Genomic DNA, 24,557 nt, shown 5'->3' with positions numbered 1-24,557 from the left:
AAAGAAAAAACACTAAAAATTAAAAAAAAAAATTATGATGAAGATTTTAGTAATTGAAATGAAATGTAAAAGAAAGATTTATCAGATATAGACTTGTGTGCACACACACTCATACAGGAAGATTCTTTATTTTATATACTTATGACTTTTAATTATTTTTTCTCAAAATTTTGATTACATTTACCTAGTTAATAGTGTTCATTTACCGCGAATTGTTGCTAAAACTGGCAATGGCATTTCAAATTCCAACTTAATTGGGGTGTGTGTGCTCATAAAAACAAAACAACAAAAACTGCAACAACAACAATCCTAAAATTCAAATGCGCAGAAACAAAAATAAGAAAAAAAAAACAAAAACAACAACAAAAACAACAACAAAAACTGTAGACAAAAAGAAAATGTTTATAAACTGATTTTCCTTTGCAAGACGAAATAAGAAAATAAATTACTTTGGAACCAGTTTTAATTGCAAACAACATTGATCAGTTCAATAATTGTTACAACTTTTTTTATTTTCCGTGTACTCTCTCTCTCTCTCTTACTTTGTATAAGATATATATTTTCTTCAATTTATATATTCTTTTGTAAATAAAATCTTTAAACAAAAAAATATATATGTGAAAAAAACACACATATGCATATAACTATAAAACAACAACTCAACTAAGAAATATAACAATAGAATAAGAATTGAGATTTGTTTTTAAGCCTCATTGACAGAGCTGTTCGGCTCTTTTGTGTCCTTAAGGGGTAATTCTTCTGGCTCTAGGACTGGATTATTTTTACTATTGCCAGGAGTTTGCAAGAATTTTCGCACAAACGGTGAAAACAATGTGGGATTCTGTTTTTCATTCTCATCCGTTTTCCATACATAACTCATGGGAATAGCCCAAACGAAGACTAATAGAGCACCAATCATTTTATACCAATAGAATGAAATGTCATAAACGGAGAAATCCCGATTGCTATCAAAGGCATTTGTCACCTGTTTGTTTGGAGTAGTTGGAGCTGGTGTCGTATTAAGGCTTGTTTGATTACTGTAAGAAGAATGTAAAACTTAATTAATTTAAGCAACTAAACGATATGGTAAATCATCTCTTAAAAACCAGATAAACATATTCTGAATTACAATTGTTAAGAGTATTAAATTTGTCTTATAGGAACTCCTAAGATTTTAAATATTTGTAATAGAAACTTACATGGCATTCAGTATGACATCCATGCCCCTGGCTTCACATTGATCTAAGCCATTTGGCAATACATCATACTTGATTAATCCCGCCTTAAAGTTCATTTGGGCGTTGATAATCAACCAGAGCATGGTTACCACACTGAAAAGGAATCCTGTCATGGCGACTTTCCCATTGCAACGCGGCACAAACATGGCCAAAAGAAACACTCCGACTACGGCTCCAGTATTGATCCCCGTGATGGTCATTACAGTTTGCAAAATCGAGGTAAAGTTTACCACAAAGAAGCCTCCCAAAATGCAATAGGCTCCCATAGCAACGACTACCAATTTCATTGAGGCATTTGCTCGAGCCTCCGTGTGCCGAATGTAGGGCTTTATGTAATCAAAGTAGACCACACCGGCAAGGGAATTCAAATTGGCCGACAAAGAGCTAAGTGAAGCACTAAACACACAAGAGATAAACACTCCAGGCATGCCCATCAAATTGCCCATGATGTCCTGTATAAAGAAGGGCATCATTTTGTCTGGTTTGCTGACCAACTAAAATATAATAAACTGTTAAAGAGGATCTTCTTATGGGCAATTCTTGTAATTACTTACACCGGCTTTCATGGGATCACAGCCAAAGTATCGGGCAAACATAATAATTCCCGCAAAACAGTTAAAGAACATAATGATAATGAAGCCTATAGCCGCAATGGTTAAAGATCTGCAAGTATTTCATAAAAATGAATAAACAATTAAGTTAATCAATATATCCGACTTAATTCTTGGCCTCGGTATAGGATGGCAAGGAGACAATGCGTTGTACACAACTCTGATCGAGACCAATTTTCCCTGTCCACAACAAGATGCCCGTACTGAAGGCTGTCCAAAATGCTTGCCGTATACGTGGATCAAGTCTGAAACTATTTATGGGATGCTTTAATATGTATTCCTGGATTCTGCATTTCCCCCAAAACGTTGTGAGAAACGTATAAATACATACTCGAAATTGAAGCGTCCCCCTTCAGAGGCATAATCCAGAACAGTTCCCAAACCGCCGGCATGTTGTGTGCCCAGAATGCCCACAAGAACCACAGAAAAGAGCATTACACCGGCCTGGACCACATCTGTCCAGACAACAGCCTTAATGCCACCCAACATGGTATAAAAGACACAAACGGAAGAAACCACCGTGTTGATAAGATGGATATTAAAGCCAGTCACTGCATAGGTATACAAATTGCGTCCTTAAAAGTGCTTTAATCTTATCTATTAGTACTTTACCTTGAGAAAAAGCCAACGATGGCACAAACATATAGACGGGTAACATCAGAAACTGATTCATAATGAAAGTGCCGGTAACCAGTTGCCTGGTCCTCTTATTAAATCTCCTCTCCAGGTACTGTAATTAGTGTGTGTTACTATCTGTTTAGTGGTGAAATTAAAGTTGTGATAATAAAACTCTTACCTCATAGCAATTCGTAACATTATTCTCATAAAATACAGGAACAATTATATAGATCAAAATTGGAAGGACTGGAACCATTGCTAATACCATGAAGATTATGTTAAAGCCAAATGTGTAAGTCTCGGCTGGGATAGACATTATGGCAACGCCAGATAGTTGACTGAAATCATTTAAAATTTATCTCTATCGAAAATGCCTAACAAAGTGATATACCCATTATTGAAGTGTGTTCATAGAAATGTATTGCCCATAACCTTTCTCAATATTTAAGAAGCGTGAGCAAAGCCACCATGATAATTCGGTCAATTAGGGTAAGCAATCAAGCTTAATTAATATTAATTTCACAAGCTCTCACAGTGTATAAAAAGCAACTCATCTAATTCTTAAATCCGTTTTATAATAGACTTCAAGATAAGATAAAATGGAACTGAAGCTACTATATAGTTAGATAGAGTTCTGATAAGTCAGAAATGCATATATACAAACCTGGATACCAAGGATATGGCAATAGGCCAGGGTTTCATTTTTTTGCCACCTCGCAGATATTCATCTGTTGTATTCTTACTTTTGGCAAAGAAACCAAAATAAGCTCCAATACCGGCCGAAGTGCTAAGCATTAAGATAAAAACAATATAATCCGTGAGGCTGAATCTGAGATCCTTTGCCGTCTCGGCCAGAGTGGCTGCCGTGCTGCTGCTGATGCCCGACATCCTGAGAAGTCCTTTTAATTCGTAACACTTAACTATAACTGAACCGGAACTGTCTATTTCGCCTGGACGCCGCCAGCACACTCATGATATGTAGCACCTGCTCTCATCTTAAATAGACATTTCAGATCGTTCTTATCTAGAGTGATATCTTTGTCTGACGAGGCAATAAACATAATAGAAGCTACTTATTGTAGTATAATAGTAAATCAGTGGCGTATTTTTTATCTGCCGACTGCTTCGTAGTGGGTATAACCTATATGAACGTGTCGTTTCTATAACATTTTGAATTTGTATACAACGCAACGATGATTCATATTTTTTTGGTTTTATTTTGTTTTTTTTTTCGGCAATTACATGATAATTTTAATCCCGAAATCCTTTGTAATTAAGAGTTTAGTACGTGTCTGATAGATAGATGAATTATTAAAAATGAAAACATGCAAATTTTTAATCGCATCAAATAGTCGGTTTTAACATTAATGACTTGGATTGCCTACATAAATTTATCAACTTAGTTTGTGCAATTATAAAATTCAATTTTATTTTGAATTTTTTTAGGCAGACAATAAGTTGTAGATACCTCTTCGATCAACAATATATATTTGGCCATTATTAAATTGATTGATATTGATTGTATATAGGGAGCCGCCCATAAACCAAGGGACTTAAATTTGCCCGCTCTTTTTCTCTCGTGACAATTTTTGCTGACAAAATTACAGACCCATGCTCACTTTTACAGACTCTTTGCCCCATTGCCCCTTCTTATTACATTATTTAATTTATTGACGCTAACTAAGTGGGCATTTATGTATGTACATATATCGTTTATCTTCTTCGATATTATTTATATATTTAAAATTTTCTACATAAGCTAACTGGCCTAACAGAATCTTTCTAATTTTTGTCAAATTTATATTTATTTTCACTAAGAGATCAATTATCCGATTGATATACCTATATTTTGGTTGATATACCTATATTTTGTATTAAACATTTGATAGGTTGACAAAAAAAAACGCATTTTTAAGTACTCGTCTTTATTAAATTAGAATAGTTTTTAAACATCCTGGTTTCATGATCTAACCCCTCAACTGTCTGAAATTATCTCTTCACCTAACCCACTTTACTTTCAACATTTTTTTTAGTAAAAACATTAATTTAATATAGTTTAAACATAGCTTAATACAACCTAAAATAACGAAACTTTGGGGCCTTTGCACTAATTTTACACTTTGATCTTACCATATGAAATTTCTATTTTGTTTTATATATTAAGGGGGGTTTCTACCTTGTTGGGCCAAAAAGGCGCTTTTAAGTAAGAATTTTTTTTTGAGAAAAGTATAATAGATCAAGGAATGAAATTTTCCACAGTTGTTGGAAAAACTTTATTCTATGTATAAAATTTTTTCTGCGATCCGTGAAAAGGGGGAGGTGGGGTGAATTTTCCAAAGGCATAATATAAAGGGGTTGGAAACGTCTCCTTCTGTGCGTTACAAACATCTGACCAATTTTCCAGTTCAAAGATTGCCCAGCTCCCAATTGCTTTCTAAGCTTTAGCCCTACAGCTAGTTAATTTATCTAGATGAAATAACAAAATAAGTTTTCTACTATTAGATAAAGACCAATTTCAATTCCCTTACGCGAACTAATAATAGAACTCGTCTTAAAAGAAATGACAGACCAACCCAATAACAAGAGATAAAGACATTGATTTTTAGATTTATTTTTAATTTGTTTTATACAGATAATAATACATTTCTTAGTGGTTTACTAATAGTCATGGTTAGCTCCATTTACTTTTTCAATTATTTCTAATTTATGATCCGGATCTTTTTGTGGCAATTCGTCAAATTCCAATTCAGTTGGGATCATTTTCAGGAATTTACGTACAAATGGCGAAAAGAGTTTCGGATCTTTTTTGTCAGCCTCATCAGATGGACATATATAACTCATTGGAATGGCCCAAAGGAACACCAAAATGGCTCCAAGTACTTTATACCAATAGAATGAGATATCGTAGATAGAAAAGTCACGATTGCTGCCAAAGGCAGTTGTGCGCTCTACAGGAATTGCGGTGGGATCAGCGCTAATCGTTGAGTTTGTGGTGCTGCTGTAAAAACGAACAACATTTTATATGGATTTCATTAAAAGTGTAATTAATGATACTCACATGCCATCCAAATTCCAATGCAGATCCCTCGCCTCACATTGATCCAGGCCATTAGGGAGAATTTCGTATTTAACTAAGCCAGATTTGAAATTCATCTGTCCATTGATTATGATCCAAAGCATGACTAACACACTAAAGATAATGCCTGAGACTGCTCCCTTGCTGTTGCACCGCGGAACAAACATGCCCAGCAGGAAGATGCCCACCACGGCGCCATAATTTATACCGGTTACGGTCCACATTGTCTGCAGGATGGAGCTAAAGTTCTCAACAATAAATCCGCCCACAATGCAATAGGCTCCCATAGCAGCGACTACCAATTTCATTGAGGCATTTGCTCGAGCCTCCGTGTGCCGAATGTAGGGCTTTATGTAATCGAAATAGGCCACACCGGCAAGGGAATTCAAATTGGCTGATAAAGAGCTAAGCGAAGCACTAAACACACAAGAGATAAACACTCCAGGCATGCCCATCAAATTGCCCATGATGTCCTGAATGAAGAAGGGCATCATTTTGTCTGGTTTGCTGACCAACTAGAAGATAATAAACTGTTAAAAAAGATCTTCTTATGAGCAATTCTTGTAATTACTTACACCGGCTTTCATGGGATCGCAGCCAAAGTATCGGGCAAACATAATAATTCCCGCAAAACAGTTAAAGAACATAATGATGATAAAGCCAATGGTCGATACGGTTAAGCATCTGGGAGGGTAATGTTAGTTAAGTATTTAAAAAAAACTTAGTCAATCAGTCACTTACTTCTTAGCCTGAGGATATGAGGGTAAGGAGACAATGCGCTGAACACAACATTGATCCAATCCAATTTTTCCTGTCCACATAAGTAGGCCGCTACTGATACCACTCCAAAATGATAAACGAATTCGTGGATCCATCCGAAAACTATTCATTGAGATCCACTTATAATTGGCATACATTTTTCTTTTTTCTCTAATTTCTTATACATACTCGAAATTGAAGCGTCCTCCTTCGGATGCATAATCCAGAACAGTTCCCAAACCGCCGGCTCGTTGTGTGCCCAGAATGCCCACAAGAACCACAGAGAAGAGCATTACACCGGCCTGGACCACATCTGTCCAGACAACAGCCTTAATGCCACCCAACATGGTATAAAAGACGCAAATGGAAGAAACCACCGTGTTGATTAGATGGATATTTAAGCCAGTCACTGTGAATATATATACAAATTAGTGTCCCCAAAGGAGGGCTAGTGTTATCTATTAATATTTTACCTTGAGAAAAAGCCAGCGAGGGAACAAACATAAAAACAGGTAACATTAGAAACTGATTCATAACGAAGGTTCCCGTAATCAACTGCCGTGTTCTCTTATTGAAACGCATCTCCAAATACTAGTAAAAAGAATTAAACCATCAATAAATGAGGACTGAAATGATCAATATTAACATTGCTCACCTCATAGCAATTCGTCACATTGTTATCATAGAAAACAGGAACAATTACGAAAATTAGTATTGGCAAAACTGCAACCATTGAGAGCACAATAAATATAAAGTTAAAGCCATATGTATAATTCTCTGCAGGAATCGACATAATGGCCACGCCAGACAGTTGACTGAAATGGTAAAAAGAACAAATACATTAAAGACCTTTTTTCATTTCCTTTTATGATATCAGAAAAAAAGGGGCTTGCGCCTAATTAAATAGTTATACAACCAATAGAAAAGTTGCACATTCATCTAGATTTAGATTAGTTTTTATGAATTCAAACTAGAGGTGATTAGATAAGTTCAATTGAGAGTTACCTTAACGTCTCGTTATGCCCTCATGGTTTAAGCAATGAAACTGGTTACAGCCGAATATAATCAGTAGGAAAGCAAATTATGACTCACCTGGATACCAAGGATATGGCAATTGGAATGGGTTTCATTTTCTTCCCGCCACGTAAATACTCTTCGGTTGTATTTTTGGCCTTGGAAAAGAATCCAAAATACACACCAATTCCCGCCGAGGAACTAAGCATTAACGTAAAGACAACATAGTCAATTAGGCCGAATGTTAATACATCTTCGCTCTTAGTCACAGGCTCAGAGAGTAAGGTAGTTGCTGTGGTGCCAGACATCCTTAAACTTTCGTGAGGCAAAGATCCCAACTTGTTAAATCTTTTTGGCACAGTTGTCAGAAAAAATCACAGAGTATCCGGAACTGTTATATCTGGATGCTGCCAGCTAACTCATGATATCTAGTTGCCTCTTTCGGTTTAAGTAGAAATATTTCAGGTTTCTTATCTTAAAGTTCATACGTACGTAGGTCTAAATATGGCTGATTGTAAATCTATGGCGCACTTAATCTAGTCTTTAATTAGAAGCCACATGGAGTGTTTCCTAGTTACATTTCGTTAAATGTGCCAAAATGTTGAAAATTTGTACATACAAAAATGGTTAAAAGCTTAACTATTTGGCTAATATTATTCCATTATAGCTCTGAGGTGACTTATTGTTAATACAAGATAATTCTTTTGATATTTTATTAAATTCGTTTTTATATGTTTAAATAAAATTCTTTTTGTCCCTAAGAAATACTTAGCAAACACTTACAAATCTTTGTAATAGAGTATTAAATGTTCGTTCAAATGGAAAAGAGTTTCCATTTATTATTTAGGATCCCATTCGATAGAGGAGGTCTATAAACAAATGGGTGTGTCTGCTGTCAGTCTGTTTTTATAACAAGATCTGTGAGATTATATACTACTTAAAGATACTAAATCTCGTACGTAAAGTCTTCTAGTACGTAGGCAGATAAGCAGTTTTAATCGAAATGTCGCACTGAGAAATCTATCTGGAAAGCTCGAAACTCTTTTAAAGGGTTTAATTAATTATCTCGTTGTGCAATAAATAAATAGTAGCCATTGCTGCCAATACAGCATCTCTTGTCCCCTCCTCTGAGGGGATTTTCCATTGCCTTATCATCATGTCTGTGATAACTGAATAATAAACGTTTTTGTCGTAGGTAAACGAAAGAAGAACGCAGCCTAAGAAGCTTCTGGCCATAAATTAGGCGCATGAAATTTCACACGACTTAATCGTTTAAGTTTATTTGACTTTTGTTCCGAGGGCAAAATACTTAAACAACTTTAACAATTTCATCATTATTTCTAACATAATTTACTAACATTTTTCACAATTTGTTTATTAATTTCAATTGACTATTACTTTTAGTTATTTTTATTTACATTGAAAAGGCAAATCTTTGTATATCTTTATTATTGTTTTTCCTTGGAATTAACCTGGAAAAAATAATGTGCGCAAATCAGAGAAACTTGAAGAGAGACCTTTAACTGCCCCCTAAACAATGACTAAGCGATTTAAGCAATTGTCTACTTCTAGGAGTTTTCGTTTAGTGATATAATTTTCAAAAATCCGTTACATTTTAAATTATGAAAAGAGTTAAATGTTCTTGATGATGCAGTTTTGCTATTAATAGAACTAAAAATAGGCAAAAAACATCTCTATTGGGGATATACACATACATATATGATAATATAGTTATATAACTAACAAGATTATTGGCACATTTTTTGATTATGATAGATCTAGCTGACCTAGATTAACTTTAAATTTAGACGTTTGCAAAGTTCTTTAAAAAAATATAATATATTTTAAGTGTTGAAAGAGTAGAAATATATAAAATCTGTTTCTTATGTAATGGCCATTTAGTTAAACTGTTTTGACTAGGAAACAATCCAATGAAAAGGAATAAAAATTTACCAAGTTTTTAAATATTTTTGTAGTATTTATTTTATAATGTGTTAGCATTTACCTAAAGAAAATTCTTAAAACGAATTAATGACCATTTTCTTTCTCAGTAATATTTATCGTATGATCAAAATGCTCCTTTGATATCTTAAGTGGCATATCCTCCATTTCTTTAGCTGGTTCTGAAGTATTCAGAAATTTGCGTACAATTGGTGAGTATAATTTGGGATTTTGTTTCTCATCTTTATCCAACTTCCAGACATAACTCATGGGCACTGCCCAGAGAAAGACCAAAGCTGCGCCGATCACTTTGTACCAATAGAATGAGACATCATAGATGGAAAAGTCACGATTACTTTCAAAGGCGCCAGTAAACTTAGTTGGATGGCTGATGATTGGTGTTGCTGGTGTTGTGGCCAGTGCAGTGTGATTTCTAATCAAAAATATTGCAATTGTAATAAAGTGAAATATAAAATTTAGGAGAATTTAGAGCTTACAAGGCATTGGCAATCATATGTAGACCACGAGCTTCGCACTGATCCACCGTATTGGGCATGACTTGATATTTAATCAGTCCTTCTTTAAAGTTCATCTGGGCCTGATAAATGATCCAAAACATGCCAATTATACTGAAGAGCATGCCAGAGAAAGCCACTTTGCTGTTGCAACGAGGCATAAACATGCCCAGAAGAAAAACGCCAACCACAGCTCCGGTATTAATGCCCGTAATTGTGACCGTGGTCTGCAAAATGGATGCAAAGTTCTCCACAATAAAGCCGCCCAAAATGCAATAGCCACCCATGACAATGATAACCAGTTTCATGGTTAAATTAGCTCGTGCCTCTGTATGACGAATATGTGGCTTGATATAATCGAAATAGACCACACCGGCAAGTGAATTGAGGGTGGCAGAAAGTGAGCTGAGAGCAGCACTGAATACACAGGATATGAATACGCCGGGCATGCCAGATAAATGGCCCATAATATCCTGAACAAAGAACGGCATCATTTTGTCTGGTTTACTTACGAGCTAAAGATAAAATCAGGGATTAGCAGAGTAAAAAAGGTCCTGAATTTGATTTACTTACACCAGCCAACATGGGATCACATCCAAAGTAGCGCGCAAACATAATAGTGCCAGAAATGGTATTAAAAAAACTAATGGCAACAAAACCAATTCCGGCAAGAATCAAAGCTCTGTGGGGAAAATGAACTTGGCTTAAAAAGTGATCCTTTAGTGGTTTTATCCTCAATGAACTTACTTCTTAGCATTGAAATAAGATGGTAGAGAGACAATGCGTTGCACACAGCTCTGATTGAGACCGATATGACCAGTCCACATGAAAATTCCTCCAGTCATGGCACTCCAGAAGGACATACGAATGCGTGGATCTAGCCTAAAGCTGTAAACAAAATTAGTTGCTATATGAATTATCAAATGGGATATACTTACTCCAAATTCAATCTACCACCCTCTGAGGCATATTCCAGGACAGCGCTGATGCCCCCGGTGCGTAATGTGCCAAGGACTCCGACCATCACCACAGACAGGAGCATTATGCTACCCTGTACCACATCTGTCCAGACCACAGCCTTGATCCCACCCAGCATTGTGTAAAATATACAAATGGATGATACCATTAAATTGATCAAGTGAATATTTAGACCAGATACTGCAAATGAAAACGAATTTTAATGCAATACAATTAGATTAGCTTTCTATCCGAATTAAAATTTATTTTCATTTCACCTTGAGAAAATGCCAATGATGGAATGAACATATAGACGGGCAGCAAAAGGAAGGAGTTCAATACAAATGTCAGGGTAACCAATTGTCTTGTACGTTTATTGAAACGCATTTCTAAATACTGAAAAACAGAGAAGACTCCACTGTACAGTGAGTTCATAAAGTACATACATACATATATTCCCTTACGACTTACCTCATAGCAATTTGAGACATTATTATCGTAGAAGACGGGTACTATTATATAGATAAGAATCGGGACAACCGCAAACATGGCGAGTACTACGAAAATGTAGTTAAATCCATATGTATAACTCTCGGCCGGAATGGACATAATAGCTATGCCAGATAATTGACTAAAATTTATGAAGAAAAATATCAGATTAAATCAAGTAAAAACTATTGACTTTTAAATTTTAATTACTCATTTTTTAAAGCCTTTTTATATATCTCAATTAATTCTTAAAATGTTTTTCTTTGAAAATTAAATTTATGATAAAGACTACATTATTTATCCAAATTTATCGGTCACTTTTCTTAATTCTTACACAAATAAGCATGATTAAGTAAAAATAAATTTGGTTTCTCTATTTTAAATTGCTTTACTCTTTTGATTTTTTGAAAATTTTATCTTTCACTCGTCTTACACAATTCTCGAGCATTGTCAGCATTGTCACGGACAAACACAATTGACGTAAGCTACTTTTATGAAGGCTTCTGCCGATCATAAAGATAGGATAGCATCTAGTACACAAAGTTCTTTCTCACAAAATTTTCGCGCACGCTTTTTAGATAAATCCGGCTTATTCCGATTATCACCGAGTTACGCACCTTGCCACCAATGATATGGCTATGGGCAAGGTCTGCATCTTTTTGCCACCGCGCAAATATTCCTCGGTGGTATTTTTGGCCTTTGAGAAGAAACCAAAATAGACACCGATACCCGCCGAGGCACACAACATGATGACGAATACCAAGTAGTCCGCTAATCCAAATTTGAGAGCTTGCGTTTCCATTCCAGATGCAGAGGTCATGGTGCTAGCCATTGTTGTTCCTATTGTACTTGACATCCTGTTAGTTACTCTTATTTAATAGTCCTTTTTATGATTCTAAATTGAGATACACATTTCTGGCTTTCTGGCTGTGATACGTTATGGTTTGGTGTCTGTTGGCCAACTTATCAACTTTCTGGCCTGCTTCTTATTTAAATAATGATCTCTAAATTATCTTATCTCTCATTCTCTAGTATGAACTTGAGGTAAGATCATAAATTATACGAAGCTTAGAATGTGAATTATATACGTTGACTTTTTGCTTATGGTTTGTTTATGTTATTAGACCGACTACATTTCCCACAAAACCATCATCCTAGATGATCCAAACGAATCGAATTTCAATATATTTTAGTTTGTAATATTCAATAGTCGAAAATTAATGGATTTTATGGATTTTGGAGGATCTTATAGTACTACAGATCGTTTTGTTTGATATGAAACTGGATAAATGTGTGAGAAACAAGATTATGTTTTCTAAAAACTTTCCATTATATGTTTGTTTTCCTTTCGACGGAAGCAGAACATGCAAATTGTATAGTATATTATATTATTGTTGATGTCAGTGAGTTTTATGACCCCATTCTGGGAACGTGAAAAGAGCTTAACACTCTCTACTATTTAGATTTAAAATATTTACCCCTAAATGATAAGCTTTATTTATTTTCTTTAGACATTTTGGTAAGTTTTGGTCACGCTTCGTTATACATTCTATTCGGGCAGAGTTAAACAAAAGGACTTGCAACTATTTATGACTTGAATACAAACCACAAAAAGGTCAATTTAAAGATCAAGTTTACTGACATAAGACCTGAAAATCTTTTCGTATTAACATTGTAAATATCTTTGGTTATCTTGTCGCCCGTTAGACGTCTTGGTTCATATCTCAGGAGACTTCCCCTCTGTTTCGATAACAAATCTTATTCATGGGCAACAAGATAAATATAAGATATTTTTAGAAGACAAATGTGCGAACTAGGTGTTGGTAAAGTCTATATAAAGCAACAAGGCCAGTAGAAACAAATGCACGACAAGAACTTGAGATTAAAATAACTAAAGGAAAAAGAAGGTTGTTTGATTGTTTTCTGACAAGATTAAAAATTAATGAAAATTATTGGAAATTTTTTCAGAGAATTTTGTGTGTTTAATATTTATTAATAACTTACAGTATTCTGGATTTAGCCAATTTAAACTTTAAACTAGACTAATTTTTTAAAATCCGTATCCTATTTTAAATCAATTATTGTAATTGAAATTTCCTATAACCAATTCAATATTACTTCTCCAATTTGGTGTCACTTAATAATTATTATTATTAAACTTTCTAGAGCAGACTTGTGTGGTTTGTATTAATTTAAGATTAATATTTCGAGAATAATTCATTGTTTTTTAAATTTGCTTTAAAAAAGGTTATCCCACATCTATATAAGTCATTTCTTAATAAGTTTAGTGAAAGAAACATAGTCAGAAGATTTCATAGACTCTATGTGGATCCAAGAAACATGTCCTAACGCCACATAATAATTAAAACTCTTATCTCCAAAGTAAAATCATACAAATAATTGTACGTGATCATAATTTTGGGTTTGTAAAAATTTGTATATTTATTTATTTAGGCTTTTATGTCTTAATAGTATCTTTTTCGCTCTTAAGCTCGTACAGCTCATCGACCTGCGTGAGTTCGTACTTGATAAATGGTTTCACAATTGGTGATAACAATTTGGGATCAAAGTTGGCATCTTGTGCTGGTTTCATAATGTAACTGAGTGGCACGCCCACTAGAAAAGTTAAAAGAAAACCAGTCAAGGGATACCAATTAAATGAAAGATCCAGAATATTAAATTCGGAATTAGTTTCAGCTGCTCGTATTGGGTCACTAATTGGCAATTGTGTAGTTGTTGTTGTCGTTGTTGTAAATGTGATATTCAAGTCAGGACAATTGTCTGTGGATGTTGGCATAGGAGCATAATGATTACGTCCCCAGCTTTTCGTCACTAGAGTACACATGGCAAGAATACTAAACGCCACAGCAATAAAGGCAGCCTTAAAGAGAAATGATAACTTTTTGAATATTTGTAATTAAGTTATTTGAATAATGAATGTACTAACCCGTCCATGAGCTCGTGGTACCAACATGCCCAGAAGAAAGGTGCCACATGTTGTGCCGTAGGCTACGCCGCCAATTGAAAAGATCACTGTAAGTAAAGATCTGAAATTTTCCACAACCATGCCACCAAAGATGCAATAGACGCCGCAACAGAATACGAAAATTTTCATTATCACATTTGCCTTGTGCTCCGTATGATGAATATGGGGTTTGATGTAATCGAAGTAAACCACTCCGCCAAGAGAGTTAATGCTAGCCGAAAGAGTACTCAAGGCGGCACTAAAGACACAGGAAATGAACACGCCTGGCATTCCACGTAAGTGTCCAACTATATCCTGCACAAAATAGGGAACCATTCTATCGAGTTTAGGAACTATTCCCAGTGCCAATGGATCGCAGTCATGATAACGTGCATACATCACAATGCCCGTAAAACAATTAAAGAACATGATCAACATAAAACCCAAACCGAAGAGAATCAAAGCTCTACGGGCATGTGCCAGGGATGGAAGTGCAACAATACGTTGCACACAGCTTTGATTGAGACCGACGTAGCTAGTCCAAATTAGAATTGCCGATGTAGAGAAATTCCAAAATGTTGAGCGTGTTGTCATATCCAGCGAGAAACTGCAGAATGCCAAGAGATTGTTTTGTTGGACAATAAAATCTTTTACAAAAATCCCCTTTAAAATAATTACTTGACATCGAATCGTCCACCCTCTTTGGCAATTCGAAATACGTCAGTCCATCCGCCAACACGATAAACTCCCATGACACCCACAAGGATCACAGAAATCAGCATTATAGCAGCTTGTATTACATCGGTCCACACAACGGCTTTAATTCCACCCTAACAGAAGGAGAAATAGAAAGTATTAACCATTATTCTAAACTTATTTGAAGGCTACTTACAAACATGGTGTAAAATACGCAAATGCCACAGATAATTGTATTGATTAAATGTACATTATAACCAGTCACTGAAAGTAGATTTTGAAAATGTAGTCATTTTATTATAGTCTGAGGTTTTTTTTTTTTAACTTTACCTTGAGCGAAAGCCAATGAAGGCAAAAATATGAAAATCGGCAGCATGAAGAATATTGTCATGGTAAAAATAAGAGTTTGCAGTTGACGGACAGGTTTATTGAAACGTATTTCCAGATACTAAAATAAATATAAAATAATAACAGAAACTTTTAGTATTTACATATTTATGGTTAAAGTTATAACTAAACTAAGATTAATTGCAAAGATGTGAAAAATATTTCAAAATCGGTAAAATCTAAGAAAATATATTTTAAAAAAATAATCTTTGTTTTTCCTCGATTTGAAATATTTAATCAATATTCTATACACGTGATCTACTACATATCTGCGATGTACATCACGTTGCCAGTAAAAGGCGTCTTTACAGTTCTATAATTCTTGAAATTGTTTAAAGCACTTTTGAAACTAAAGAAACTGATCGAAAAGGGGTACTTACTTCATAACAGCTGGTCAAGTTATTGTTATAGAAAACCGGAATGACCATATAGTTGAGTATAGGTATAATCACAATCATAAATATCACATTGAAAAACCAATGGATGCCATAGCTATACATTTCCGCAGGTATGGTCATAATAGATATAGCCGAAAGCTGGCTGGCCACTAAGGAAATGGCAATCGGTATGGTTTTCATCCGTTTGCCACCCATCAGATACTCATCCGTAGTGTCCTCGCCCTTGTTGAAAAATCCAAAATATACACCAATGGCAGCCGATATGCTAAGTACCAAGGCGAATACGGTATAGTCCGTTGAATTAAATCTAATCTCAGCCACTACGGCCGTAGTGTTAGCAAGAACCGACATTCTCTCGTCTAGCCGTGTGTATATGTCTCAAAGCCGTACAAATTACGAATAAGAATGTTCATTACTCCGGCACAGACTTTTATATAGATTGCCGTCTGATGTAACGAAGAGATTTAACAAGGCATTTAAGTTGCGCTATCCAGGTTCGACGGTTCTCTTAAACTTTAGCGCCGGCTAAGATAAGTGGCTCTTATCTTTTGAACATAAAACTTTTTCATTTCGAATTGTCAAATGGCCAGTCTCATTGTGAGATTATCATTGTCATTGTCAAATCTTTTGATCCTTGAATATACTCAGATAAAAGTAGGGTACACCTAGTAGACAGTTTAACAAATATATATTCTATATTCCACTGATGTCTCACAGGTTGTAGGAGGCTGCCAAATTGATTCATTGACTCAATTAAATCTTAATAACTCGATTTTATAATTTATTGTGAAAAGTTTTAATTTTCATACAACTAAATATCTAAAATACTTTAGAGTTTTTATTATCGAAAAATTTTATAGGGTATTTTAAAAACGTTGCTCGGTTACTAGAATAGTCGTTATCTATTTCTGTAATTAGGCTAATAGTTTAATGTCATTATATATACATATATGTAATTAGGGTAATAATTTATTGTGATAAAATATTAAGAGTAAAATATTTCACAATTTGTTGCAAAATTCCACCTAAAGTAAGGTATATGAAAGTCGCCAAAATGTATGCAAGATGCAGAAAGTAGCGTTTCAGTTTCCATAATATAGATATATATGTTTTTAGTCTGCCTTTTTGTGGTTCAATGGGTGCATGGTATACCAAAGTCGGCGCGATGACTTAATTTCTTCATGTATCTTCATCTATTTCAATAAGAATATAATATAACCCAGACACCTTTAGTCTATTGTAAGAGAAAGTGCTAGACTGTGGGGCAGTTCCTTGCCAATTTTTTTGCACATGCTTGACCTTTGGATACCCTGTATTTTGCATTTAAGTCTTTGAGTACAGGGTTAAAAACAACGAATTGCCTGAAAAAAGTCATAGAAAAGTAAAAGCCATTCTTGTGTACAACATTGTCATAGCTTGTTGGTTTCTTCAAGATAACTAAAGATAAAATGGGCCATCTTTTACCCTGTGTTTGGAATATAGTTTATTTCGATAAGCCTATTGTAATAACGTGCACGTTAAATGACACTAAGTAATCTATTTTGACATCGACAATGCAAAGAACGATGCGTAAATTGTGGTCATCAAAAATTATCATCACGTATAATACTTTAATTAGCTAAGAGTATATCTCATTTTATTGGTTGCTAGACTGCCCAGTGGATCCTCAGACATTCACTTTTTGCTTGTCTATCTCTTTTGGGCTCTTCAGTTCGTTAAGTTCTTCACTGGGTGTTAGTTCATAGTTGATGAAGGGTTGAACTATTGGTGATAGTAACTTGGGATCAAAGTTGGCATCCGGAGCTGGTTTCATCGTATAACTCAGTGGTAAGGCGATCAGCCAAGTTAGTAGAAAACCAATCGATGTATACCAATTGAAGGATAGATCGAAAATACTAAATTCTTTCGTTTCTTCAGGCACATGATCATTAATTGTGGTAAAACTAAATGGTAATTGAGTCGTTGTTGTTGTGGTTGTGGTCGTTGTAGTAGTATTGAAGGCAGGACAATTATCAGTGGATGTTGGCAATAAAGCATAATGATTGCGTCCCCAGGCGGCAACAACAATGACAGTCATACAAATAATGCTGGAAACGGCCGCAATGAAGACAGCCTAGAAAAGAATGACTAGTTAAGATCACTCAAAAGCAGAAGATCATCAAACCACTTACCCGTCCATGAGCACGAGGCACCAGCATACCCAGAAGGAAAGTTGCACATGTGGAACCAAAACTACATCCGCCAATCGAATAGATCACTTGAAGTATGGAGCCAAACTTTTCCACAACCATGCCACCAAAGATGCAATAGACGCCACAACAGAATACGAAAATTTTCATTATCACATTTGCCTTGTGCTCCGTATGATGAATATGGGGTTTGATGTAATCGAAGTAAACGACACCGCCAAGAGAGTTAATGCTGGCCGAAAGAGTACTCAAGGCGGCACTAAAGACACAGGAAATAAACACGCCAGGCATTCCACGTAAATGTCCAACCACATCCTGCACAAAATAGGGAACCATTTTGTCACCCTTCGACACAACACCCAATTTCAACGGATCGCAGTCATGATAGCGAGTAAACATCACAATGCCCGTAAAGCAATTAAAGGACATGATAAGCATAAAGCCGAATCCAAAGATCACCAAGGCTCTTCGAGCATGTCCCAGAGTTGGAAGGGAAACAATGCGCTGCACACAACTCTGATTTAGGCCAACATAACCTGACCACATGAGGGTAGCCGAGGTGAATATATTCCAGAAAGTCGATCGTGTTGTGGCATCAAAATTGTAACTACAATTTAAATTTTAAAGCTTTAACATACATATGTATATAATAAATATCATTTTAAGGCACACTCACTTGACTTCCAGACGTCCGCCTTGGCCAGCAATGCGAATCACTTCTCCAAGTCCACCCACTCGATTGGCGCCCATTACACCAACAAGAACCACCGATGTAACCATTATGCCAGCTTGAACCACATCTGTCCATACGACTGCTTTGATGCCGCCCTGCCATAAGGATTTTTGTGTTATTAAGAATCATATAAACGTATTGTAAGTCCATTACTTACGACCATGGTATAAAAGACACATATGCCACAAACAATTGTGTTAATAATATGCACATTATAGCCAGTTACTAAAGAGAAAAGGATTCCTGTTATAATACGTAGAATTAGCAAGATGTTTAATATTTACCTTGGGAGAAGGCCAACGAGGGCAGAAATATAAAAATTGGCAACATGAAAAACAAAGTCCCTGTGAACATAATGGTTTGAAGTTCCCGAATTGGCTTGTTGAAACGTATTTCCAAGTACTTCATAATTGAATATACAAAGAAATTAATGTAGTTTATCTATTTGAGTTTGATTTTTTTTAGTCTTACCTCATAACAGCTAGTCAGATTATTATTGTAGAATACAGGAATGATGACATAATTGAGTATAGGCACAACTACAATCATGCAAATCACATTAAATATCCAATTGATGCCATAGCCATACATTTCCGCTGGTATGGTCATAATAGATATAGCCGAAAGTTGGCTGGCCACTAAGGAAATGGCAATCGGTATGGTTTTCATCCGTTTGCCACCCATCAGATACTCATCCGTAGTGTCCTCGCCTTGGTTGAAAAATCCAAAATATACACCAATGGCAGCCGATATGCTAAGTACCAAGGCGAATACGGTATAGTCCGTTGAATTAAATGTAAACTGATTGTCAGCCACTGCGGCTGCAGCAGCCTTAACCGTATCATTCAGTAGGGATGACATTACGAATGGATCTTAGCCACATCCATGATCGGACTTTTATAGGCTTTCTGTTCCTATCTTTGTTTGACATGAGAGACATTGTTAAACTTTAGTCTGATAATATCTATCTATCTATCTATTTATCTCTTCCTTCTTCTATCAACATCTTTCTTTTACGCTGATTATAACTTATCTTAAGATATGACAATAACTGTATATACTATTCACGCGTTTAGCCTGATTATTTCTCTTCAGGTGTGTGCAGATAAGGCGTGACATTGCAGACTCTCCTCACTCGGGAGGGATAAAAGAATTTATTTAAATAATAAAAAAAAAACAACCTTATTGATATTATAGTTTTTTTTGCAATTCATTCTCACGGCACGCTCTAGATTGGAGTGTCTGGAAAAACTAAACAGATAAAAGTGATGCAAAACTCTTACTTGCATTTTTTTTTGTTTTATCATAGAATCATAGAAATTTGTAAGCTAAAGTAAAATATAAAAGAAATTTTTTTTGGAAGTGATACAACATTTTTATTTTACCTTCTATAATTAGTTTGCGTTAAAAATAATAATCATCAACTAAGATTTAAGAACTTTTAAAATTTAACTTGTTTATTTTATTTTGTTTATGATATAAAAAGTCGTATCTCAAAAGAGAGTAAACAAAGAATTATTAAACAAAGGCTAAGCATTAGTAAGCATTTTCTTAAGATAATTATAGGTGACCCTAGGTCAGTTATATATAAGTGATAAGGAGTTAATTGAATGGGTAGTAATTATGAACAAATCTAGTAATTATTTTGCTGGAGGTTTCTGATCCAAAAATTAATATTTTTCTGCTTTAAAATGTTTAATAATTTTTGCTGTAGGTTGTTTGTTAATATGAGAATTTATTAAAATTTATTAAGAAAATTTCAAGTAACCACTGATTGAGCGTTAAAAGATCTGAAACAAGTCAAGAATTATTTAAGGATTTGATTTATTTGAAGACCCCATTTCCAGACCCTCTGAACTACCAAGAAATTACAGTAATCCTCCAAAATTTGAGAAACAATTGAGAGTTTATTCATAAGTTTATCCTTCTATTTTTAGATAGCCATATTACAGAAAGTTTTTAATAACCATTTTTATATTATTTGTCATTTTATTTTAACAAACAACAAATTTTGTTAGAAATTAACCCGGAAGAAGGCTTTTGTCATCATCTCACCATCTTGTCTCTGATTTCAAAGGCAGGTCCAAGGAGTCTTTCGCTATTAATCTCTGCAGGATATTCTACGTATTTCATCTGGATTTGGGTATTGCATATAGATTATGTTTGGAACATAAACTTGTTACCAACAAGCTGTTAGTTACTTCATTTGTGTGTGCCAGTTTTTGTTTCTCTTAGACCATTGAAAATGACAAATATGGCCATAGATGGCCACATCTGTACGCATCAATTTTGAAAAATGTTAATGATGTTGATGTGGTTGTTGTTGTTGTTGGTTAAGTGGCTTCAGTTGTTGCGCACTACGATGCACTACGACTGTGACCCAATCTCAGTGATGGTTACTACCTGCATCTGTCGCAATCTTGGCTTAATGAGCGCTCCATCTTCATATTTTTGAGTACTTGCACGACAGGCCAGCAGCAACACTCCATAAAAAATAAAACAACAACATAAGGGGGTAAGGGGGATCCCAGCTTATATGCAACCACAACAAAAAGTGAAAGGATTTTTTTTAAGATGGTCTTCACACACACACATACATACTCAGTGACAATTTGGTTAAATCGAATTGAGTTTAATTGGAATTGTGTAAAGTCATTAAGTTCAAATTGAAATTTAACTTGTTTCAATATAAGAAATAAAAAGACGAACAAAACGTTATTTTTTTTTTAACGGTGACAAAATTTACTATTTTTTTTATTGTTTTCATATTTTTTTTTGTTGTTTCTTTGTTTGTTTCATATAAAATAAAAACACTTACGAGCTAAGAATGCGTTATAACACTGTCTGGGGTGTTGTTGGTGTTGTTGTTGTTGTTTTTGTGTGGTTGTGCCTGGCTGGTGGTTTCACAACCAACCACAAAGATAATGTGTGAAAGACTATTTACAAAAATTTGTAAGAGGTACACAAAAAATATTCACCAACAAAATGATCAACTCGACGTCGAATAAGAAGAATTGCATTTGCCATCGAGTTGCATTTTAAATTGGTTATATATCAATAAAGAGAGAGAGAGAGAGAGTGGGAGAGAGAAGTGTTGTGGGGGAAAAACAGTCGCTGAGGTTGGGAATTTTTGTTGTTTTTTGGGAGGGGAGAAAGTGGGTGGCAGTGGCACCTGCTATTGCCGTGGCTAAAGGGCAAACAGGTGATCACTCGCCCCCATCACTCTACATCACTAGTCGAACTAAATTGTTTTCACTCCTTTGGTGGCGCAAAAATTTGCGGCAACATATTCCGCAAAATCCTGTTGGTAAGGATTTCGCCCATCATCATTCCTTTTCCCTTCTTTCTTCTTCTTCTTCTTATTTTTTGTCGTCGAAATTTGGTCGTAGTCGTGGTTGTTGTTGTAGTTGTTGTTGTTCAGGTCGTTGTTGGGTTTGGATTTGCTTTCAGGTCTTGTCTTGGTCGTCCTATTCATTTTTTTTTGGCAACGAAACTTTTTGTGTTTTTTTGTTTTTTGTGGATGTGTTTCTTAGAAAGGCGCACCATAGCTGCCGCTGGGTCTCGATGGAGCACCATATGAGCCAGATGGGGCACTTGGATAGCCACCGCCGCTGCCGCCGCTAGAGCTCTGTTGGGCAAATTGAGCCACTTGGATGGCCTGACGAACACCTTCCAGATCGATGCCAACAACACGACCGCCGCCGCCAATGCCGGGTGCACCATAGCTGCTTGAAGGTGGAGCACCATAGCTGGATGATGGAGGAGCACCATAGCTAGATGATGGACCGCTGGGATAACCGCCACCGCCGCCGCCGCCACCACCACCACCGCCGCCTCCATTTTTGCTCTCCTCGTTCAAAAGGATCTGACGCACTTGTTCCAACAATTGAGGATCAACATTCTGTCCTTCAGAGGTCTGGAAGCCACCGCTAACAGCCTGATAACCACCGCCTGAGCTGCCACCGAAGCCACCGCCAAAGCCGCCTCCGAATCCACCGCCTCCACCACCGCCGCCACGTGGATAATTGTAGCCCGATGGAGGCTCAGCAGCTGCCAATGCGGCCAGAGCGAACACTAAGAACTGCAAATGCAAAAATGGAAGTAATCCGACAATTAATTGTAATCCACAGGTTTATCCAGATGGTTTGTGTAGGTAAATCTCCTTGCTTGCTTTTGGCTTTTGTCTTTACTTACCACTGAGAAGGAGTTCATAGCAATAAGTTTTGAGGTTGTGTGTGTGTGTGTGTGAGTTTGGGGGGATAGAGGTAAGATTAAATTATAAAGTAAATTTAGTTGCTTTCGAGTGGGAAACCAGCGACTGAATGCATCACAAATGCCTGGACGGGCCCTCTTTATACCGCATCGTTGCCATCCAATCCAATCTCGTCGTCTTTTGGGGCGCGTATCGTCAATTTCGTGGCCCATTCGAAATCTTCGGCAAATCGCCGGCCGCCGCATTCGCTCGTCATCTTCTTCAGTTTCAGTTTCAGCCTCAACTTTAACTTTAACTTGTTTGTTGGCCGAAGAACTGGCAACTTCAACTTGTTGCAGTTGTTATTTCTGTTTCTCACAATAAAACAAAAATGTTTTTTTCTTTCCTTCAACAAAGAAAATAAAATGTCGCTAACGATTTTGGTATTTCAATGGTTTTTTTTTTTTTTTGTCTTTTGGCACTTTCCTTCTTCATTGAGTTAAGTTGTTGCGCCATGCAGCGACCACATTGCTGACCAGGAAGTGATTGATTTTTAAGGTAAACCTTAGTTCGGTGAGGATGAAGATACATTTAGATAATATCAAGGAAATGAACATACAAATTATACATACATATGTACATTAGAAATCATCTACTTGACTTTATTTTAGCCCAAGCAAAGCAAATTCGGACAAATCCCTCAAAAGAAACAAAACCCGAAAACATGATTACGAAATTTGTGTGGGAATAAATCTCAACTTTGCATGTAGAGCACTAGGGCTTTTTGGTTTTTGGTATATATAATTAATTTTTCCCAAGGAATTCAAATTAAATTTACATTTACAACCACAAAATAAAGAAGAAAAAAAAAAAAACATGAACAAAAAGAGAAGATAATGCGAATTTTCGTTTCGCATTTCTCATGTTCGCACTGTCATTACGTGCGGCAAAAAAAAAAAACACAAAATGAGGGTCCGTTTCTTTTGGTAGAAGGTAATGAGTCACAAAACCAAGAGGATTGTTACGAAACTGACCTCCAAAATTCTTTGCAGAAGTGAAAGAAATATGTAACGTTATACCCCGATTGGAGTTATTATTATGTCAGCAGCTGTGGAAGATGATAATGATGATAATGTGGTAGCACCTGTTTGGAGGGGCATCTTACAAAAAACAATGAAATGAAAAACGACTGGCAATCGGTTGGAAATGAAACTGAATCAAACTGGCAGTAAATTGAAGTAAATGAGGTTTATTTACATCCGAGGCAGGTAAAGACTTTCGCAAAAAAAAAGGCAGCGAGAGTAAGCCAACTTCACTAAGGGCGGGCATATTGGGAAACCTTCACGCTTCAAAGTGAAGGACTTTGCTGCGTCGGCGTCTGCGTGCGGCGTTGCGTGGCAATGACAACAGCGGCACGACGACCACGATCACGACCACCAACTCTTGTAGGGAGAAGAGAGGTCTGGAGAGGTCTGGGGGTAAAGCTCTGCAATTGGAGATGGAACTTGGAATTGGAGTTGTTCGAGATGGAGATGGAGCCGGGGCAACGAGATGAAAGTCAACACTTAACACTCAACTTCAATGACAATGCCCGTAAATCATTTTTGTTGGGCTCTTTTTTTCGTGTCTTGGAATTATTTTTATCAGTTGCTGGTACGACTGTCACTTTGGTCTGTTAATTTGGTTTATTGTGGTCGGTGATGCCGTCTTAAGAGGTCTCTTGTGAAGGTCTCTTTCTCTCTCTCTTTTTTCCCTTAGCCTGTCTTTTGCTGTCTGGCT

At 36.0% G+C, this 24,557-nt stretch overlaps 6 protein-coding genes across 7 annotated transcripts; all 6 read right to left on the bottom strand.

Annotated features, from left to right (window-relative positions):
* Positions 1 to 619: 619 nt before the first annotated feature.
* On the bottom strand, positions 620 to 3,454 carry LOC6651710 (sodium-coupled monocarboxylate transporter 2). Its single transcript, XM_002073236.3, has 8 exons — positions 3,132 to 3,454; positions 2,646 to 2,805; positions 2,462 to 2,579; positions 2,181 to 2,400; positions 1,960 to 2,100; positions 1,793 to 1,901; positions 1,200 to 1,732; positions 620 to 1,037 (listed from the first exon to the last, which is right to left on the bottom strand). Exons 1-8 carry the CDS (start codon positions 3,353 to 3,355, stop codon positions 704 to 706), a joined length of 1,839 nt encoding a protein of 612 aa, XP_002073272.1. The 5' UTR covers positions 3,356 to 3,454; the 3' UTR covers positions 620 to 703.
* A 1,608-nt stretch (positions 3,455 to 5,062) lies between these two features.
* LOC6651709 (sodium-coupled monocarboxylate transporter 1) lies at positions 5,063 to 7,703 on the bottom strand. 2 transcript variants are annotated; one of them, XM_023180346.2, is made up of 8 exons: positions 7,395 to 7,703; positions 6,958 to 7,117; positions 6,776 to 6,893; positions 6,492 to 6,711; positions 6,285 to 6,425; positions 6,119 to 6,227; positions 5,526 to 6,058; positions 5,063 to 5,462 (listed from the first exon to the last, which is right to left on the bottom strand). In XM_023180346.2, exons 1-8 carry the CDS (start codon positions 7,622 to 7,624, stop codon positions 5,126 to 5,128), a joined length of 1,848 nt encoding a protein of 615 aa, XP_023036114.1. In that variant the 5' UTR covers positions 7,625 to 7,703; the 3' UTR covers positions 5,063 to 5,125. The 2 variants fall into 2 exon arrangements, with proteins under 2 accessions (XP_023036114.1, XP_002073271.1); XM_002073235.3 differs by having other exon boundaries at positions 5,063 to 5,465; positions 7,395 to 7,702.
* Positions 7,704 to 9,288: 1,585 nt separating this feature from the next.
* On the bottom strand, positions 9,289 to 12,152 carry LOC6651708 (sodium-coupled monocarboxylate transporter 2). The gene is made up of 8 exons (XM_002073234.4): positions 11,836 to 12,152; positions 11,201 to 11,360; positions 11,008 to 11,125; positions 10,711 to 10,930; positions 10,520 to 10,660; positions 10,346 to 10,454; positions 9,755 to 10,287; positions 9,289 to 9,690 (listed from the first exon to the last, which is right to left on the bottom strand). Exons 1-8 carry the CDS (start codon positions 12,072 to 12,074, stop codon positions 9,345 to 9,347), a joined length of 1,866 nt encoding a protein of 621 aa, XP_002073270.2. The 5' UTR covers positions 12,075 to 12,152; the 3' UTR covers positions 9,289 to 9,344.
* A 1,491-nt stretch (positions 12,153 to 13,643) lies between these two features.
* Positions 13,644 to 16,029, bottom strand: LOC6651707 (sodium-coupled monocarboxylate transporter 2). Its single transcript, XM_002073233.3, has 6 exons — positions 15,647 to 16,029; positions 15,210 to 15,327; positions 15,076 to 15,143; positions 14,862 to 15,013; positions 14,166 to 14,790; positions 13,644 to 14,099 (listed from the first exon to the last, which is right to left on the bottom strand). The coding sequence occupies exons 1-6, from the start codon at positions 16,013 to 16,015 to the stop codon at positions 13,677 to 13,679; spliced, it is 1,755 nt and encodes a 584-aa protein (XP_002073269.1). The 5' UTR covers positions 16,016 to 16,029; the 3' UTR covers positions 13,644 to 13,676.
* Positions 16,030 to 17,122: 1,093 nt separating this feature from the next.
* On the bottom strand, positions 17,123 to 19,447 carry LOC6651478 (sodium-coupled monocarboxylate transporter 2). Its single transcript, XM_002073232.3, has 6 exons — positions 19,058 to 19,447; positions 18,871 to 18,988; positions 18,744 to 18,811; positions 18,530 to 18,681; positions 17,836 to 18,460; positions 17,123 to 17,777 (listed from the first exon to the last, which is right to left on the bottom strand). The coding sequence occupies exons 1-6, from the start codon at positions 19,445 to 19,447 to the stop codon at positions 17,331 to 17,333; spliced, it is 1,800 nt and encodes a 599-aa protein (XP_002073268.1). The 3' UTR covers positions 17,123 to 17,330.
* Positions 19,448 to 21,380: 1,933 nt separating this feature from the next.
* Positions 21,381 to 22,895, bottom strand: LOC6651477 (keratin, type I cytoskeletal 10). The gene is made up of 2 exons (XM_002073231.4): positions 22,781 to 22,895; positions 21,381 to 22,667 (listed from the first exon to the last, which is right to left on the bottom strand). Exons 1-2 carry the CDS (start codon positions 22,796 to 22,798, stop codon positions 22,116 to 22,118), a joined length of 570 nt encoding a protein of 189 aa, XP_002073267.1. The 5' UTR covers positions 22,799 to 22,895; the 3' UTR covers positions 21,381 to 22,115.
* Positions 22,896 to 24,557: the final 1,662 nt, after the last annotated feature.

Source organism: Drosophila willistoni, chromosome 3R (genome assembly GCF_018902025.1).
Source record: "Drosophila willistoni isolate 14030-0811.24 chromosome 3R, UCI_dwil_1.1, whole genome shotgun sequence".
Taxonomy (NCBI): Eukaryota; Metazoa; Arthropoda; class Insecta; order Diptera; family Drosophilidae; genus Drosophila; species Drosophila willistoni.
The sequence above is the reverse complement of the archived record's forward strand: the minus strand, read 5'-3'. Positions and strand labels throughout refer to the sequence as shown.

What these genes read in the sequence shown, in the direction of transcription:
- LOC6651710 (XM_002073236.3), bottom strand. Translation starts at nt 3,355, where the DNA reads ATGTCGGGCATCAGCAGCAGCACGGCAGCCACTCTGGCCGAGACGGCA. An exon ending in GCCATATCCTTGGTATCCAG is followed by an intron (nt 2,806 to 3,131) that starts GTTTGTATATAT and finishes AAATGATTTCAG; the next exon opens with TCAACTATCTGGCGTTGCCA. An exon ending in GGGGGACGCTTCAATTTCGA is followed by an intron (nt 2,101 to 2,180) that starts GTATGTATTTAT and finishes TCCCATAAATAG; the next exon opens with TTTCAGACTTGATCCACGTA.
- LOC6651709 (XM_002073235.3), bottom strand. Translation starts at nt 7,624, where the DNA reads ATGTCTGGCACCACAGCAACTACCTTACTCTCTGAGCCTGTGACTAAG. An exon ending in CTCGCTGGCTTTTTCTCAAG is followed by an intron (nt 6,712 to 6,775) that starts GTAAAATATTAA and finishes ATATATTCACAG; the next exon opens with TGACTGGCTTAAATATCCAT. An exon ending in GGAGGACGCTTCAATTTCGA is followed by an intron (nt 6,426 to 6,491) that starts GTATGTATAAGA and finishes CTCAATGAATAG; the next exon opens with TTTTCGGATGGATCCACGAA.
- LOC6651708 (XM_002073234.4), bottom strand. Translation starts at nt 12,074, where the DNA reads ATGTCAAGTACAATAGGAACAACAATGGCTAGCACCATGACCTCTGCA. An exon ending in ATGTCTCAAATTGCTATGAG is followed by an intron (nt 11,126 to 11,200) that starts GTAAGTCGTAAG and finishes TCTGTTTTTCAG; the next exon opens with TATTTAGAAATGCGTTTCAA. An exon ending in CATATGATTGCCAATGCCTT is followed by an intron (nt 9,691 to 9,754) that starts GTAAGCTCTAAA and finishes ATTTTTGATTAG; the next exon opens with AAATCACACTGCACTGGCCA.
- LOC6651707 (XM_002073233.3), bottom strand. Translation starts at nt 16,015, where the DNA reads ATGTCGGTTCTTGCTAACACTACGGCCGTAGTGGCTGAGATTAGATTT. An exon ending in ACTTGACCAGCTGTTATGAA is followed by an intron (nt 15,328 to 15,646) that starts GTAAGTACCCCT and finishes TATTTATTTTAG; the next exon opens with TATCTGGAAATACGTTTCAA. An exon ending in GCGTATTTTACACCATGTTT is followed by an intron (nt 15,014 to 15,075) that starts GTAAGTAGCCTT and finishes TCCTTCTGTTAG; the next exon opens with GGTGGAATTAAAGCCGTTGT.
- LOC6651478 (XM_002073232.3), bottom strand. Translation starts at nt 19,447, where the DNA reads ATGTCATCCCTACTGAATGATACGGTTAAGGCTGCTGCAGCCGCAGTG. An exon ending in CTCGTTGGCCTTCTCCCAAG is followed by an intron (nt 18,812 to 18,870) that starts GTAAATATTAAA and finishes TTTTCTCTTTAG; the next exon opens with TAACTGGCTATAATGTGCAT. An exon ending in GTGTCTTTTATACCATGGTC is followed by an intron (nt 18,682 to 18,743) that starts GTAAGTAATGGA and finishes TCCTTATGGCAG; the next exon opens with GGCGGCATCAAAGCAGTCGT.